This window comes from Rhinichthys klamathensis, unplaced genomic scaffold (assembly GCF_029890125.1).
Source record: "Rhinichthys klamathensis goyatoka isolate OS25496 unplaced genomic scaffold, OSU_Roscu_1.1 h1tg000020l_1, whole genome shotgun sequence".
NCBI classification, from domain to species: Eukaryota; Metazoa; Chordata; class Actinopteri; order Cypriniformes; family Leuciscidae; genus Rhinichthys; species Rhinichthys klamathensis.
This window is the reverse complement of record NW_026606571.1, coordinates 739,086-755,120: the sequence shown is the minus strand read 5'-3', so window position 1 is coordinate 755,120 and position 16,035 is coordinate 739,086. Positions and strand designations below refer to the sequence as shown.

The 16,035-nt window shown below is 38.9% G+C and overlaps 1 protein-coding gene across 4 annotated transcripts; it reads left to right on the top strand.

Annotated features, from left to right (window-relative positions):
* Window positions 1-543: 543 nt before the first annotated feature.
* LOC130073392 (la-related protein 4) lies at window positions 544-15,309 on the top strand. Of its 4 annotated transcripts, none has more exons than XM_056238783.1 (17): window positions 544-1,146; window positions 4,037-4,163; window positions 4,733-4,876; window positions 5,047-5,134; window positions 5,255-5,391; window positions 5,479-5,582; window positions 5,673-5,783; window positions 5,871-5,924; window positions 6,008-6,220; window positions 7,098-7,201; window positions 9,155-9,196; window positions 10,012-10,221; window positions 10,352-10,403; window positions 10,495-10,653; window positions 11,761-11,885; window positions 11,976-12,168; window positions 14,821-15,309. In XM_056238783.1, the coding sequence occupies exons 1-17, from the start codon at window positions 1,033-1,035 to the stop codon at window positions 15,205-15,207; spliced, it is 2,364 nt and encodes a 787-aa protein (XP_056094758.1). In that variant the 5' UTR covers window positions 544-1,032; the 3' UTR covers window positions 15,208-15,309. The 4 variants fall into 4 exon arrangements, with proteins under 4 accessions (XP_056094758.1, XP_056094767.1, XP_056094747.1 ...); XM_056238792.1 differs by having other exon boundaries at window positions 5,044-5,134; window positions 11,764-11,885; XM_056238772.1 differs by having other exon boundaries at window positions 5,044-5,134.
* Window positions 15,310-16,035: the final 726 nt, after the last annotated feature.

Below are 16,035 nucleotides of genomic sequence, written 5' to 3'. Positions count from 1 at the left end.
TAGTGTAAATTTAAAATTTGGAGACTCCTATTTAACAAAGAAAATTTGGTGAAATGCTCCTTTACACTATTAAACTTTAGGCCTACATTTTTCTTCTGATTGAAGAGCCTTTGATTGATTTGCTTGTTAAAGCACCTCTTTATTTTGATGGGAAGCAGCAAGAATGTCTATCAATATATCTGAATAAAATAATACTATTCCAATGGCATTTAAATTATCACAGTCACCCTCATCAGTTACTTTTATTGCGTAGAAATAAATGTCATAAAATTGAACTGAGGCTGTCAGTGATTCTGCCTAACATATTTTGTGTTCCAAGAAAGTGATGAGTTTGAAATAACATGAAACTGAGTAAATGATGACAGAATGTTCATATTGACTATCAAATAAAATAATAATAATAATAATGGACTAAGTAGGCTATAAAAGAAGTAAACAAGAAAACGTGGGACTGTTGTGAAATTAAACTTTTATTAAGAAAAATACTTTTATTTTGGCAGAGAACCTGCAGTCAGCCATTGCTCCAACCGGAAGCTGAGCAGATCAGCTTCAGAGGATATCAAGAGGTCGCAGAGGAGTGTGGGACGGTGGCGGACTGTGTTAATGTCTGCCTACTCATTAATAAGGTGCGTGTCCCCTGTGTCCGCTTCGGTCGCCCATTTAGGAATGTGCCCTATGGCACTGGAGTTTGTGTAAATCGCGAGGAAGGCGCGTTTGGAGCGAATTCGCTATTTTCGGCGCTTGCGCTGTCATTTTCACCCGTCAGTTGCCAAACGTCGGAGCCTGAGCCGTATTTGTCGCTGCATTGATAGCTAGTCAGCTAGTTAGCAGGAGAACTAGCTCATTCGGTGGCTAGCCAGCCAGCTCGCACTCTGAGCTTTCTTTACCGAGCACTCAATAAATTCAGCTTATTTAACCGGACCGTCATCTGTGCGTATCCTGGTGTATTAGCCAACTACTCGATCAGCAAAAAGGGTGAGCCGAGGGGGGCAGGGAGAGAACGACGGAGGCGCGGTGAGCCAGGAGCGGCCGATGAGTTCAGACCAGGGCGGAGAGCCGCAGCTGCAGGAGGAGGCTGAGCCGGGACCCAAAACCCGAGGGGAGGACGAGATCACACCCGGGACCGGGGGAGACTCAGGCGTCATGGTGAGTCGGGGCCTCTTCACCCCTCCCCAACAGGACGATCGGTCTCTGGCCGTTGCCCTTCTTATAAATAGGGTCATAGGAAGTATGATCGCTCGCTATATAAGGCCATCGGTCGGTTCACACAGCTTGCAAGCTTGACATCACCTAAATTGCAAGCTGGCCATGTTGTTGAAGACTCTTCTTGTTGTCATTTGAAAGGATGATTCATTAATCTCTGTGTTGGCCCGCTTACAAGAGACATTTCTAATCTGCGGCTGAACTTTGCATCATGTTTGTGGTTTTAAGATTGCTCTGTCGCACACAAAGACGACAGTTCGCCCAAAAAAACGTAATTTCCTCACCATCATGTTGGTCAAAACCCGCATGAACATAAAATGAGATGTTAGGCAGAATAACAGCAGCATTCCCTATTCGCTTCCATTGGGGAAAAAAAAGGTGCAATGCAAGTAAATAGAGACTGAGGCTGTCAGTCCCTCACATCCTAACCAATATAAGGATTTGTTTTCTAAGATGGACCCAGAAAACACTATTTTTTAGCACAAACGCATTTTATCTTTTCATGAATCTTTTATAGAGTTGTTTATTCAAAAATGTCTACCGAGTTGATTTTTTTTACAACCTTTTATGACATTGTGCTGTTTGTTGAATGTATCTGTCATGAAATAGCCAGCTGATATGACGGTAAACTTAATTCCCTTGGTAAAGGTTGGTGGTTTGTATTAAAGGAAGCTTGACACGACAGAATTTAAATTTTTGGGTGAATTGGCCCTTTAAGACGTTCGAGCATGACATGCGTAACCGGGTAAATTAGCCCACATGCTAGCGAATATTCACATATTAGAAGTTTGTTAGTTATAACTTAATTCACTTTGGCTTAAGGACACTGGTTTTAGTCAAATTCTCCAGTAATACCCGCTGTAATTCGGCAACATGCATTCAGCGGCCTGCTTTCATAAGCTTATCCACGCAGTCATATGACACACGTGAGCTCACACGGAGTTAAAACCGACTAGAACAGACGAACTTCAAATAATGTTTATAACATTGGCTTGGGAAGTTGATATGGTTTTCTGAGTAATAAGTTGCAAATATTTGTTTCAGCTTGAATAGTTGTGAGCCGACGTCCTTCTCTTAAATATACCAAACATGTCCTGCACTTCAGGTTGGGAGGACCCGTAGCAACTGAGTTTTTCAGAGAGTGACAGTAATGTCTGCTTTTGGCCAAAATGATGTCTTCTGGCTGACATCCTCCAGAAACACTTAATCCTTGAATCCTAGAGGATCTTTTAGTGTTGTTTGTGTTACAGGCGCACAAAAGCGTAACAGCTGTTTTTGATAGTTTTAGTTTATGTGGAGGATGAGGTTTAGGAAGCAGGTGGCTGTTCCCAATGGCGCCCCCGTGGCCATGTGAAATGAGCAGGTATGAATTATTTTGGATGCACAATTTGTAGCCAAAATATTAAACGTGTAATAGATGTACACATGGGAACCTTTTACATTTCACCTGCTTCAGTACCTTCCTTTTAAGTGAGAAGACTTCAGATTCACTTAAATGAATGATATTTTAGTTTGAAGGGGAGTCTGTTAAAAAATAATTATTTTTTGTGCCTTTTTAAAGTTTGTTTTTCCACAGTGTGTTAAAATAGAAGGAAAAATGTTAATGACCTGTTATTACAACAGTGTTTTCTGTCGCTTCGTGATCACTCGTGTGTGGGGGGAGTGAAAATTGTAGAACTCGGAGTGGAGCTGGAGCAGAAACACTCTGCTTTTCTCACATATGCTGTTCCAGACCGGCTTTGTGACATACACAACTAAATTCTTTAGTTTCTTTTTTTTTACTTTTTTTGTAGGTGGAAATTGGAGAAGAATTCTACAGACTATCTGGCCAGGTTCTGTCTAAAATGCAAGTTACTTAATATTAATTATTTATTGAACTGTTATATAATAGCAAAATCACACTCGCCATTGTGCGGTTTTACTAGATATCAGCTCCTTCTGTGAAAGCTGTCTGTTGTTAGGATGAAATGGTGCTGTCAGGTTTGAATGAAAAGGTCAATATTTCCCTGTCTGGCAGCAGGATGGACTGGCAGAGAAGGATTCAAGCTCTTTTGCAGAAACTGATTCTGTCTTTATTGACAGGCCTTGTGATCAATGGGTAAAATGGTAGTTTTGGCCGCTCATGTGTTGCGTCTATGTGCTTCTGCTCACATTGTGCTGCCTTTGTGTGTATATGTATTGACTGAAGGTGTTGACTGAGGATGTAGTTTAGTCTATTCTCTCAGCAAAACATACCACTAACATCTTTTCTTTTATGTTTGCTGAAGTTTAAAAATGTTTTTATTTCTCCAGGACCAAGTAGATTACATTTCTGTGCTTTTTTTGAGAGGAGAAAGAAATGTGTAAGCACTCTTGATTTGCTGCAAAGAGAAATCCCAGCACAATATTCATATCCGTGAGAAACAAGGTCCCATTTTCTGTGTTATGGTATGTGGAAAATGTAACATTTTCAAATTATTATCATTGACTGAAGTACCATCTCTCATGTGTGGTTAAGCACTTGGCTTTTTCTGTGGGCATTTTAGGTTGCTTTTGAGGGGAAGTGAAGTGGTGTCAAGGAAACTCGGGTTAAGTTGGCTCGTCTGTCATTGCTCTTAGTGTCACTCAAGACATGTACACAAACCTCAGTGTCATGGGAACGACACAGGAAGCGTTTTACACGTCATGTCTACAGAAAGAGACCTAAAAATGTTATACAATCAGTTATCAGGGCCTTTGAATGAGGGATATCAATATTCTCTAAACATGCTTGTATTATAAAATGTCTCCTGAAGATTTTAAAACAAATCTTCCAGTTTAATGATTTCATTTGCATTTCCTTCTATTGTACTAGGTCACTGCTAAAGGAGCTGGTCTGAACCCTAATGCCAAGGTGTGGCAGGAGATTCCTGCAACACAACATGAAGCTCCTGTGGATGGCACTGTGGCCTCCCCCTGGTCCCAGAACAATACGACTGAAGGCAAGTATATTTCCATACATTCTAAATCTTAATAATTAATCACTCTGCATATGTGCTGCTAACCATGTTATGCATAATCTGTAGGTTTCTTTTTTTTTAAGATGATTAGTTCTGGGAGATAAAAGGTCATAGATAATTAGCCTTTTTACTTTATTCTTAATTCCGTTCCATTCAGTTCAATTATAATTGTTTTTTGGAAAGATTTAAAAAAACAAAAAAAACAAATTAAATGTCTTCTATGCTCACCAAAGCTGCTATAGTGCAGAGGAACAGCTTTAAAATCTAAATATTTTCTAACATTTATAAATGTCATTGTGGTCATTTGACCAATTAAATGCGTCCTTGCTGAGTAAAAGTATTACTAGCCAAGTATTTGAACGGTAGTGTCAAAACATTTGTTTAACTGCTACATATTAGCAGATTTATTTTGACATCTTATCCTACAAAGGTTGCAAAAACAAATGAAAGAGATGTAAATTATATAAATGTATTTAATTGTATTGATTTATGTATAAAAAAAATTATGTGTTTTGATTTGTCTTTGTCATTTTGTTTCTGCGTTCACTTAGATACCTCTGTAGGTAAACAGTACACGTCTGGCTTCTCTGCTCTCGAGGACAACAGCACCTCTAGTACTGTAGTAGGTGTGGTGAACGGTATGGACCCCCCTGACCAAAGCTTCCCGGTTTGTGAGCGCACTACAGCAACTAATGGTAAGCGATGTTCATAATTGTGAAATATGATACAGTTCACATCAATCAATGCACATGTTAGCAAGATAAATAGCCTAAATCCATCACTGTTATCTATTTTTGGTGTTTTCAGTTAGCAAGCATGTGCCACACACTTACCTTTAATGTTTACGTACATTGTTTCCACGCAGTGGAGTCCAAGCTCCCTGAGGAACAGCCCGTCTCTGAAGAGACTTTGCGTGAGTCTCTCAAAAAAGAATTGGAGTTCTGTTTCTCCAGGTAAGTGCAGGCCTGTAGTGCGAAGTAAGCTTTCAATTTAATGCAAATAAGTAAACAGCACTTTACAGCCACTCTCCTCCCATCAGCTGCGTTTACTGATGCTCCTCTTTCATCCCACAGGGAGAACTTATCTAAGGATCTTTACCTAATATCTCAAATGGACAGTGACCAGTTTGTCCCCATTTGGACTATTGCCAGCATGGAAGGAATCAAGGTCCTCACAACTGACATGGACCTCATCTTGGATGTCCTGAGATGTACGTGCCTGTTTTGCATTTTACGTCTATGCGCGAATTTATTTTTTATTTAAAATACACAATTAATATTGCTCTGACCGCCCACAGCATCTCCTATGGTCCAAGTCGATGAAAAAGGGGAAAAAGTGCGGCCAAATCACAAGCGTTGCATCATCATTTTGCGAGAAGTCCCTGAAACAACACCTGTTGAGGTCAAAAAAATGATCAAGAAATGGGATAGCTTTGGTTATTTTGGATATTATCGGATCCTCTCATAAATGTGTGTTTGTTTTTCTCACCAGGAAGTGGAAGCCTTGTTTAAGAATGACAACTGTCCCAAGGTAATAAGTGTGGAGTTTGCACACAACAACAACTGGTACATTACATTCCAATCAGATACAGACGCTCAACAGGTATGAATTTCTGTTATGATTGGGAGATACAACAAATTGCTTGCCCTTGGATTTGAAACTAATTGGGGTGGTTTTGCCTCCATCTAGGCATACAGATATTTAAGGGAAGAAGTGAAGACTTTTCAGGGAAAACCAATCATGGCAAGTTCTATACTAAAATGTGTGGCATTAAATTTTTTTGCATATCAGATGGGTTCTTACTTTTTTGCATTTCCTATTCTTAGGCCAGAATAAAAGCCATCAACACATTCTTTGCGAAGAATGGTTATCGAAACCTGGACTGCAGTGTGTATCCTCAGCAATCTCACACTCAGTCGCAGTACAGCTCCCCTCTCTTCATGCAGCCTGTTTACAGCCCCCAGCAGCAGTACCCACTCTACGGCATAGTACCTCCTACTTGGACACCATCTCCTACTCCATACTTTGAGACTCCCCTGGTAAGACTTGGTATTTTGACTAAGGATACAATATTCCAATAATTTTTGTTATAAGTTGGTTTTATATTTCATAATTTTAAAGTATCCTTATTATGCTTTTTAGAATATTACCTGTCATGTAGTGTGTATTATATAGCTGTTTGTGAATATAAAAGGTCTGTTAAGTTTTAAAGATCAAAGTGCATGACAAATAAAGTTGTCTCATAAAAGTAAGAATTGATTCTGAGCTGCCGAAATGAGTTGTCTCGTCAGCCATTCCACTCTCACTTCCTGTTACATACCCATGTAACAAATTTGCATAATTCCAGTCTATTGTTTTCATTGGCTATCTGCGAACAATGTCTACTTCGTCCTCCAACTTTGTAGTTGAAGCTGAGGCCTGGAATAGTTTGCTTAGTGTTGTTAATGTTAACATGCCGAGAAGAAACTGTTTTCAGCTCTGCAAATCCACTTTGGATGTTTTCTTAAAGGATGAGGACTCGCGCTGGAATTGAAATGGAAAAACCGCCGCCTTTAAGTTGATATCACTATTTATCAAGCACAGAGGAACCCTCCGGAGCTGAAATTCAGATATGCTAATAGGTGTTTTGTTTCCGACACGCACTGTAAGCTGTAGACCAGTCACAACCAACTTGCCTGTCTGACCAATCAGAGCAGAGTATGCTCGTGAAACGGAGGGGTTTTGAATCTTCAAACAGTTTTCAGACTCTTTGAGAAATTTGATAATGTGCAATGTATATCATGAGACAAAGCATTTTTTTTTTTACCTTGGATGCATATAAACCTATTGTAGGAGACCTCAAACAGGTTAAGGAACTTTTAAAACCGCAAAATAGAGGCGCTTTAACTGATAGTGACATGCTGTGTTTTTCCACAGGCTCCTTTTCCCAACAGTGGTTTTGTTAATGGATTTAGCTCACCTGGACACTACAAAACTGGCTCAAATTCTCTAAACCTCAGCCGTCCCTTCAGCAGGAACCGGTAGGTTAAGTCGGGCCCTTTCATTATACCACCTGTTTATTTTGCATTAATTGACTGTATAGCTCTAACCTCACTATAGAATAAACAGACGGGTTCCGGAAAGTAAAAATCCCATTATTTTTTAACGATAACTTTTATAAACCATTAAACACAGACCTACTGTGAGCTATGAGGTTGTTAATCGATGGTGTAGACATGTGCCGGTATTCGGTAATGCGATAAATCGCGGTAATGAATATGCACAATATTGTTTATCCCGGGCACTTCGAAATACCGTGAAAAATAATAGATTCGAATTTAGACTTTTAGAACGTGCATTAGCTTATTTTCCATCAACCGCTTAAACACTGCGTATATGCTGCGCAAAACACGTGCGCACTCTGATGTAAACAATCTCCACATGTATAAGCACTGTGTGCATGCGGCGCAGTGCGCACTAGTCTAATGTAAACAATCCTCACATGGAGTAGAAGCATGGCGGAAGGAGGAACGCTGCCGACGATTGCAGGGCTGCCAACTCTCACGCATTCAGCTTTCAGACAGGACGCGGAATATGCGCGGGGACGTTTTGTTGCTGCGTCGACCAAAGCACGCCGGGGTCAAAGTTCAAAATAGTTCAACTTTTTATTTGCAAAATAGCAAATCGTGTTGTATCTGAAGGGCAACGTTGAACCCAGCGGCCAGCGCCGCGCATTCCGCGTCCTGTCTGAAAGGCACTTTACGCAGTTGACACTTTTCACACGCTCTGACACAGAGAAAAATCGCGGAGCAAAGAGGACACTGACACAACAGACTAGAAAGCGCAGGTTACTTTTGATATGAAAAAAATAAAAATCAGCTCTTAGGTTCTGTCCATTGTGACAGATCGCTGCGCCTCAGTTCAAGTAAACCGATCATCTGTTACTTTTTATTTGAAGATACAGTACAACTTACCGAAAGGTATGTGCCTCATACATAATATCGATCAATCAGTGTTTTTCAAACACGGAAAGAGGTCAATAAAACTGCAGGAGAACAGTTATGTCACAGAACGTTACATTTACCTCAGGAAAGCCATTTAATGACCAGCACATTAGTTGACTAGAAAAAAATAGCGAGCAGTATTTTGCTAAATATGTGCACTATATTACATATTTATTATATGTTTGCAGCATTATGTGAGATATATTTTTTTTCTTGTGAACAATTTACATGCAGACTGTAGCCTACCTAATATTTATCCAAATGAGTCAATATTGAATTAAGATTGAAATCAAATCCAAGAATTTAATTGAATAATACAAAACAGTAGCCTACCAGTCATTGTAACATGTTGTCACTAAACTTAATAAAATTCTGTTTAGTTACCATATGTTTTGAAAATCACAATTACACATTGTGATGCAAGTTGTTGTTTTTTTAGATACCCACAATCCATCTGTTTCTCTTGAGCAATTAAAATACCGTGATAATACCGTATACCGTGATAATACCGTATACCGTGATAAAAGCTCAATCAATTAACCGCAGCATGAAAATTTGATACCGGCACATGCCTACGATGGTGTATGATTAATTTATTTCAGCTTTTTATTTTTCTAAACAAAGTTTTGTAGTGGAATTCCTGGTGAAAACTATACTACAGATGATCATCAAATACTTTTTTGTTTTAAATCAGTGTTTGTAATGTTATGATTCAATTTCTGTCTGGTTGATTTGGTTCATGACTTTTAAAAAATCCCTTTGGGAAAAATGAATAGAAAAATTACTTCCGGAACCACGGTCACTAAAAAAAAGTGGGCAGGCACTGTTGCACACTATTGTAAAGGAAAATGGAATCTAAAATTTGCATTCACATATTTTATTTGTTACAAGAAGTAGGAAAGTTTCATTCAAGTACAAATTTCTTTTCTGTAGTGTAAGAATGTAGGCAGTCACAGTAGATCACTTGGATATTTTTTACTGTTCCCACAGTGTTCCACTCTATTCAAGAAAGAATGTAATAAATGCCTTCAGGTACAACTTCAAATGTCATGTATCAACAATCATCAAGCCATTCTTATTGTCCTCTCCAGACAGCTAAATTACCTGCTTTGGTGTTCAGCTCTCCAGCTCAGAAAATTCTGGTTAACTAACAAAACAACTTGGGAAGGGTTGAAGGAACATAATAAATGAACACTACAATGATTATCGACTTAATCCAAACCGTCTTTCAATCACACAAAATACATATTATGCAACTTTTGTCAGAAATAGAATTATCCTTCTTTTATTAGTGCGTCTATTTCACTCATATTAACTTTTCATAATTTCATTAACATTTTTGTTTAAGATGTATTTTTACTATATTGGTGCTCAAATCATCACACTAACAGCTTTTAATGTTGAATGATTTACTTCAGCAGTGATCAAACATTTCTGTCTTACTAATTTAAAGAAACATTTAGATTAAGGGCTGTCAGAGGTAACGTAATTGGATTAAATTGTAGTGCATGCAATTTTGCATTAAATTAAATGTTAAACTTACTAAAAATGTTAACTAATAAATGTTGATATTTACAGCCCTAATTTAAATGCCTGAAGTGGGTTTACTGCAGACAATTAACAAAAAATAAATGTAAAACTAATGTAAGCTCACTGGCAGGAGAAAGTATATTGGTTTTAAAGCCAGAATTTGCCTGTTTTTCCATTTTTGTTTTGGAGCCGTTGCATGCTGCTCGTAACTTGAAAGGCCATCATCTACATCCACGCTTGAATATGTTTTTTGAAAAATGTTTGTATGGACACAGCAGCAAATCTCATGCAGGCTTCTGTTTCTGCTTTTCGAGCAGGAACCATGTGAAGCCTCAGACGAGGGCTAATGATGGACCCTCTTCCACTGTGTCCCCGGTGGCTCTTGTGGATGGACTGTCTGGCCTGCACAGTCCCCAGCCTCCCTCCAGCGGCGGGCCGGTGCTGTCATCCACCGAGATCAACTCATCTTTTTCACACCTATCTTCCAACGATCCAACTGATGATGGCATCATGGCGGGACGTGGAAGGTTTGTCACCTTTTTCTTAACTTTTGGCTCATTTTAGTTTAGCTAAAAAACGATTGTGGAGTCTTTCATTAATTAATTTAAATTCATTCAGATTGCACATTTAGTAAATTGGATTAATCTTTTGTTTTAGGAGAACAACATACAGAGGCACTCGAAGGCGGCGAGAGGATGATCGCACAACAGTAATTTCTAATTTTGTGTTGCTGTTTACAATTAAGACCCCTTTCTATTTATGCCCTCTTAAAAAAAAAAAAATCTTATTTGTTTGCATAGAGACCAGTTCCCCTGTCTCAAGTGAAAGTACCGCCCCCCAAATTTGACCTGGCCGCCTCCAACTTCCCTCCGCTGCCTGGCTGCTCTGTAAGTCCGCAGGGGGAGCCTGTGCTGGAGAACCGCCTCTCCGATGTTGTACGGGGCCTGAATAGGGAAAAGGTTTGTTAAGCATAAGACAATAGCATTTTCACTAGGGCTGAAAAAATGTGGGAAATGATGTAATTGTTTTTTTTTACCAATATTGCGATTGAGATTTAATATGCTGTTATTTTTTTATGCTCTTTTCTTCTTTATTATTCAACAAAGACGAGCAATAAATCAGTGTATAGTAGGGGTGGGAATCTTTAGGCACCTCACGATCGGATCCTGGGAGTCATGATCCGATTTCAAAACAAGCCTTGATCTAGGCTACTTTTTTATTAATTAACCTTATGAAATAAAATAAAAAGATTACATTTTATTAATATGTAGTAAGTACTTTTTAAAATAATTACTCATTAAAACTTATTTAAAATTCTTAACATGCAATTGTTTTAATTTATGCAAACTAATATAGCTTCAAAACTTTAAAGCTAGTAAATAATAAATAGAAAAAAAGCACATAATACAAGCAATAAACGGAGTGCTTTAAGTATTTAAGAGTTGGCTATCTGAACTGGCTATCAGTGAGTTTCATATTTTTTATAAATACGCCCACTGCATTCCAAATGACATAAATTATGCCTTCGTAGAGCATTTTTAAGGAAAATACCAGCGGACGAGACCGCATGCTGCAAGCGTAACATTGAGCAACGTGCGCGTTTCTCACAGCGCATATCCTGTGCAATGAAAATTGCGAATGTCTTTGTATTCGCTTCAACCTTTCCGAACTTTATGAAGTGTGTGTAGAATTGAAAGCAAGTAGAATACTTGTATTTCTAAAACACAGCATCATCGCGCATCTGTGGTTAAAAACTAAGCTCAGAATCGTTGGATTGAGAATCTTTTCTCCCACCCCTATTGTATAGTATGACCAACACAATATTAGATTAAACATAAAATGTTCTTTCCTGTAGGCCGGGCCTATATGCATAATGTGCCAAGTTGATGCTTCCTCTGCAGAATGTGCGTGTCACGTGACCAGTGTGTAATTGCAGCCTTTGCAGTTAAAAAAATCTCGTTTTATCATATCACGATATTATCGCAAATGCAATTAATAATTCAGCCCTAATTTTCACACCACTCCGATTGGTTTTATTCATTGCTTGTCATTTTGTTTCTCTCCAGCAACAGGATTCAAGCAAAGAGTCCGTTGTGAGTCCCTCAAGCCCAGCCTCAGAGGAGACTGTCTCCAGACCCACCCAGCCTGTAGCCAAGATGACTGCTCACGTTCCTGAACCCGTGACCTCCAGGTAAGCGATTCTTACAAATGGCTAGCATACAAAAAATAGTTTCTATCAGTGTGTGATTTATTAAATTTTTTTGCTACTTGTGTTCTACAGCTCCAACCACCTGGAGAAGAAACCGGAGAACGTGGAGCCCCCGGTCTATAAAGAGACGCCTGTGACCTCTACTCCTGTCGCAGCCGTGTTGCCCACCCCTGCCCCAACAGCACCTGGTCCAAAGCTTCAGTCTAGCTCGGCCACGACTGCAGCCCCTCAATCTAACACTGCCCCCTCCAGCACCCCGGCGCTGGTGAGTTATAGCTTCCCTCAGGCTGACGATTAAATTTAGAATGGACAAGTGGTCAGTGTCTTGGTCTTCCTGAATTCTAGTCTCTGTTCAGTGGAATGCAGGTTTAAGATCCCATTCCTTAAAGCTCCCTTTACGCAGGACAAAAACACCGTCTCAGTGTGGACGTAAGGCCAAAATGGAGAGAAAAATATGCTTTTTCAAATGAAAACTTCAAGGCCTAAATAAAAAATTCTCAGTAAAAAAACCCTCTATGGTTTAACATTTGAAAGCAAAGAAATTACGGCAGCCTTAAATATTAGTATTGTAATTTTAAATAAATTAATATTATTTTTTAAATACTTGATTACATCAACCTCCCTCCATCTTACTCAAACCTAAAAGTAGGGCTGCAACAAACGATTATTTTGATAATCGATTAATCTAACGATTATTAGAACGATTAATCGACTAATCGTCGATTATTTTGCTGACTAATCAGTAAGTTTGGAACGATTATTCAGCTTTTCCAATTAGTTAAAACATTGAGTTATACATATTCTAACTATAATATAAAAAAAGAAAATCACTTCAGCTTTTGAAATAGTTGTTTTAATGAACTTTGAGCCAACTAAACAGGTCATTCTCTTTAAGTTTTCAGATTTCGGTCCAACTCAAATCACACACAAATGCTCTCTAAGCATTGTTCAATAGGCCCACTGCTTTTCTTAGAACTGAAACAGAAAAAGGGACATTTACTTCAGGACACAAAGAATGGTAAAATATTAATCTGCAAACAATTATTATAAGTATAAAATTACAATCTTTTTTTACATGACAATTGAGCTGACAGAGACGTTCTCATTCACCTTTTAATTTATAGTATGATAAAGTAACTGCCATGATATTCTTCCTATATCATAGGAAGGATATAACATCTCGTTTTGTAAGTCTTCATGATTATTGAACAAAATACAGGCAAGTGATAAGACTATAATAATACCTAATATACTAATAGTGTTACAATAATAAAAACAGCCCTGACTCCTAAGCTCGATCAAGCTTTATTCTATACAAAATAAGTCATCACTAGGGGTGTAACGGTTCACAAAATTCACGGTTCGGTTCGATACGATACACTTGTGTCACGGTTCGGTACGGTTCGGTACGTTTTCGATACAGCAAAAAGAATGAAATGCCAGAGAAATTTCCTTGATTTAATTTTTTTAATTATTTTTTTATTAAAACTAACATCATAAAGTATGATTTTTTTTTACTTTGAGCAATGATGGAGCTGTAATTGACTCTTCTTAGGAGCATATAAAACAAAACAGCTCCTTGGAAAAATTAAATGTAATATTGTATTAGTTATTATCAAAGGTTTATATTAGTTCAGATTAACATTTGAGGGCAGCAATTTTATTCATAATGTCAAAATAAAACCGACGTAATGTTACTTGAAAGCATTATAGCCTACAGTGAGTGTTACTACAGTAAACCCATGGTGAATGTTGCTGATCTGTGGACACTGGATAGTTCGTTCATGGCACAATGTTTATTCCTGGTTTCCACGTCAGCGCTGTTTGATCCATTAATAACAGAGAAATGTGAATGCTTCTCACTAGATCTCGCAGTGATGTTATTACTTAAGTGGCGAATTCAAATGCTTTACTGGATCATGTCTCAGCGCTGTGTAGTAGGCTAGCCTAACAGTGTCGCTTGATCAAGATCGGCTCGCGCTGCTTTGGTCCAAACTCACTGATAAACGGTCCGTCAAACACACAATAACGAGTAGCTCAGTTTCGTTCTGCTTGCATTACGTTTGCCATTTGATGTTGGGCAATGTTGTGGTCGCGCCAGCGTCTTACATTATGAGCATTTGAAATAACGAAATTTTGGTCGGCAGGAAAAATGGTCCAACGAACCGTTCGGTTCGAAAATGCGTACCGAGAACCGAACCGAAAGCCTCGTACCGAACGGTTCAATACGAATACGCGTATCGTTACACCCCTAGTCATCACATTACTGTAATTATATTACTATTGATAATATTATTACTATTATTAGTAGTATTGCATTCTCTAATAAAGAGAGATTTACCGCTGGTTAGTTAGCTCCAGCTGGAGAACACTCACTTCTCACCGGCTCCTCTTTTGATGTTTCCTCTTGCACTCCAACATGCATGTTGTGCTCCCGTGAAAATTGCACACGACAGCATTCTTGATTTGAAGTTTTGTGAAACTTTCCCAAACCTAAACCTTGCTAGTTCGGATTCGTTTGCACTGTCATAATTCGCGCTGTGTTTTCTTCTACCGCAATAGCATTTGTAAGGGCTGCCCTACACTCTAGCGCTACAGCGCCGTAGCGGTCAAATCGCGGGATTGCAGGCCCTTACATTAGGTCACGTGAGATCAAACGACTACTCGACAACAAAGATATTTGTCGACAATTTTTTATTGTCGACGTTGTCGACAACGTCGACTAATAGTTGCAGCCCTACCTAAAAGAGACATAGATTCAAGACATTGAATAAGTCTTTAAGACATTTTTACATGCCACCGCTTTCTAAAGTTCTGTAACCCATCCTTGATAATACCGATTCGATGCGTCTCCCAGTACTTAAAATCTAATGCTAAGTGAGAAACCTTCTAATAATTTTTCTCCTCTTCTCTTCAGGAACCTCGTAAACTCAGTTACGCTGAAGTATGTCAGCGACCACCTAAGGATCCCCCTCCTCCAGCATCCACTTCCAGCCCTAACAATGCAAGTGCACAGCCTTTGAGAGAGCTGCGTGTCAACAAGGTGGATGAGCAGCCCTCCAGCCCTGCAAGCAAACCGGATCGGCCTCAGGAAACGGCGGGCAACTGCAAGGCCAGGGAGGGCCGGCCGGCCCGTGACTCCCAGAGCTTTTCTCGCAGCAACGGACCCCCCAGAACCAGTACGGGGGGATTCAAGCTACGAGAGCAGCAGAGACGCCCCCCTTTCGGCCATCGCGGTTCACCCCAGGGAGGTTCCAGACACACTGGAAAAGAGCAGAACATCCCCCCCATATCGCCAAAGTAAAGACTCTGAACAGAAATCCTTAATGTATGAATATTTACACACACACACGTACATACACATGCGCACACATACACACACGTGTGTATATATATATACACATATATATATATATATATATATATATATATATATATATATATGATATATATGCATATATATATATATATATATATATATATGATATATATGCATATATATATATATATATATATATATATATATATATATATATATATGATATATATGCATATATATATATATATAAATATATAAAAACTATATATAGTGAGAGATGAAATATGATAAGTAAAAATTTAAAATGGTATTCACCTCTCCTGCCTGGAGCACTTCCAGAGGAAAAGTCTCATGAAGTGACAATGCACAGACTGGGGTATCCAGGCAAAATGGGCATCAGAAATTGGAAGCATTTGTTGCTTGCTGAAGGACACCATCAAATAGGAAAAAAAATAAACATTTTATGCTTCTAACTTGACAATGTCCCTTCAGAATGTAAATCCATGTGAATTTTTTTCCTTGAGAGGTGGGTGGCCTCTCTTAGCCCTGCTCGGGAGAGGTGTGAAAGTGGGCGGTTGGGTGGCCCTGATGGTGGTCTGCAAAGAGCTTATGCACTAAGAAAAGGAACATGCATAAACAATGTCATGTACCTATACAAAGATATCACTTTGACATGCAATGATTCATCTTTCTTTTCTTTAATTTTCGGTTGATTGATTTCGCAATTACAGGACACTGGGCGCTCGACCCCTGGGGTGGTTTGACCGTGTAAATGAACCTATGTGTGTGTGGAAGGATGTGGTTTGCTTTAGA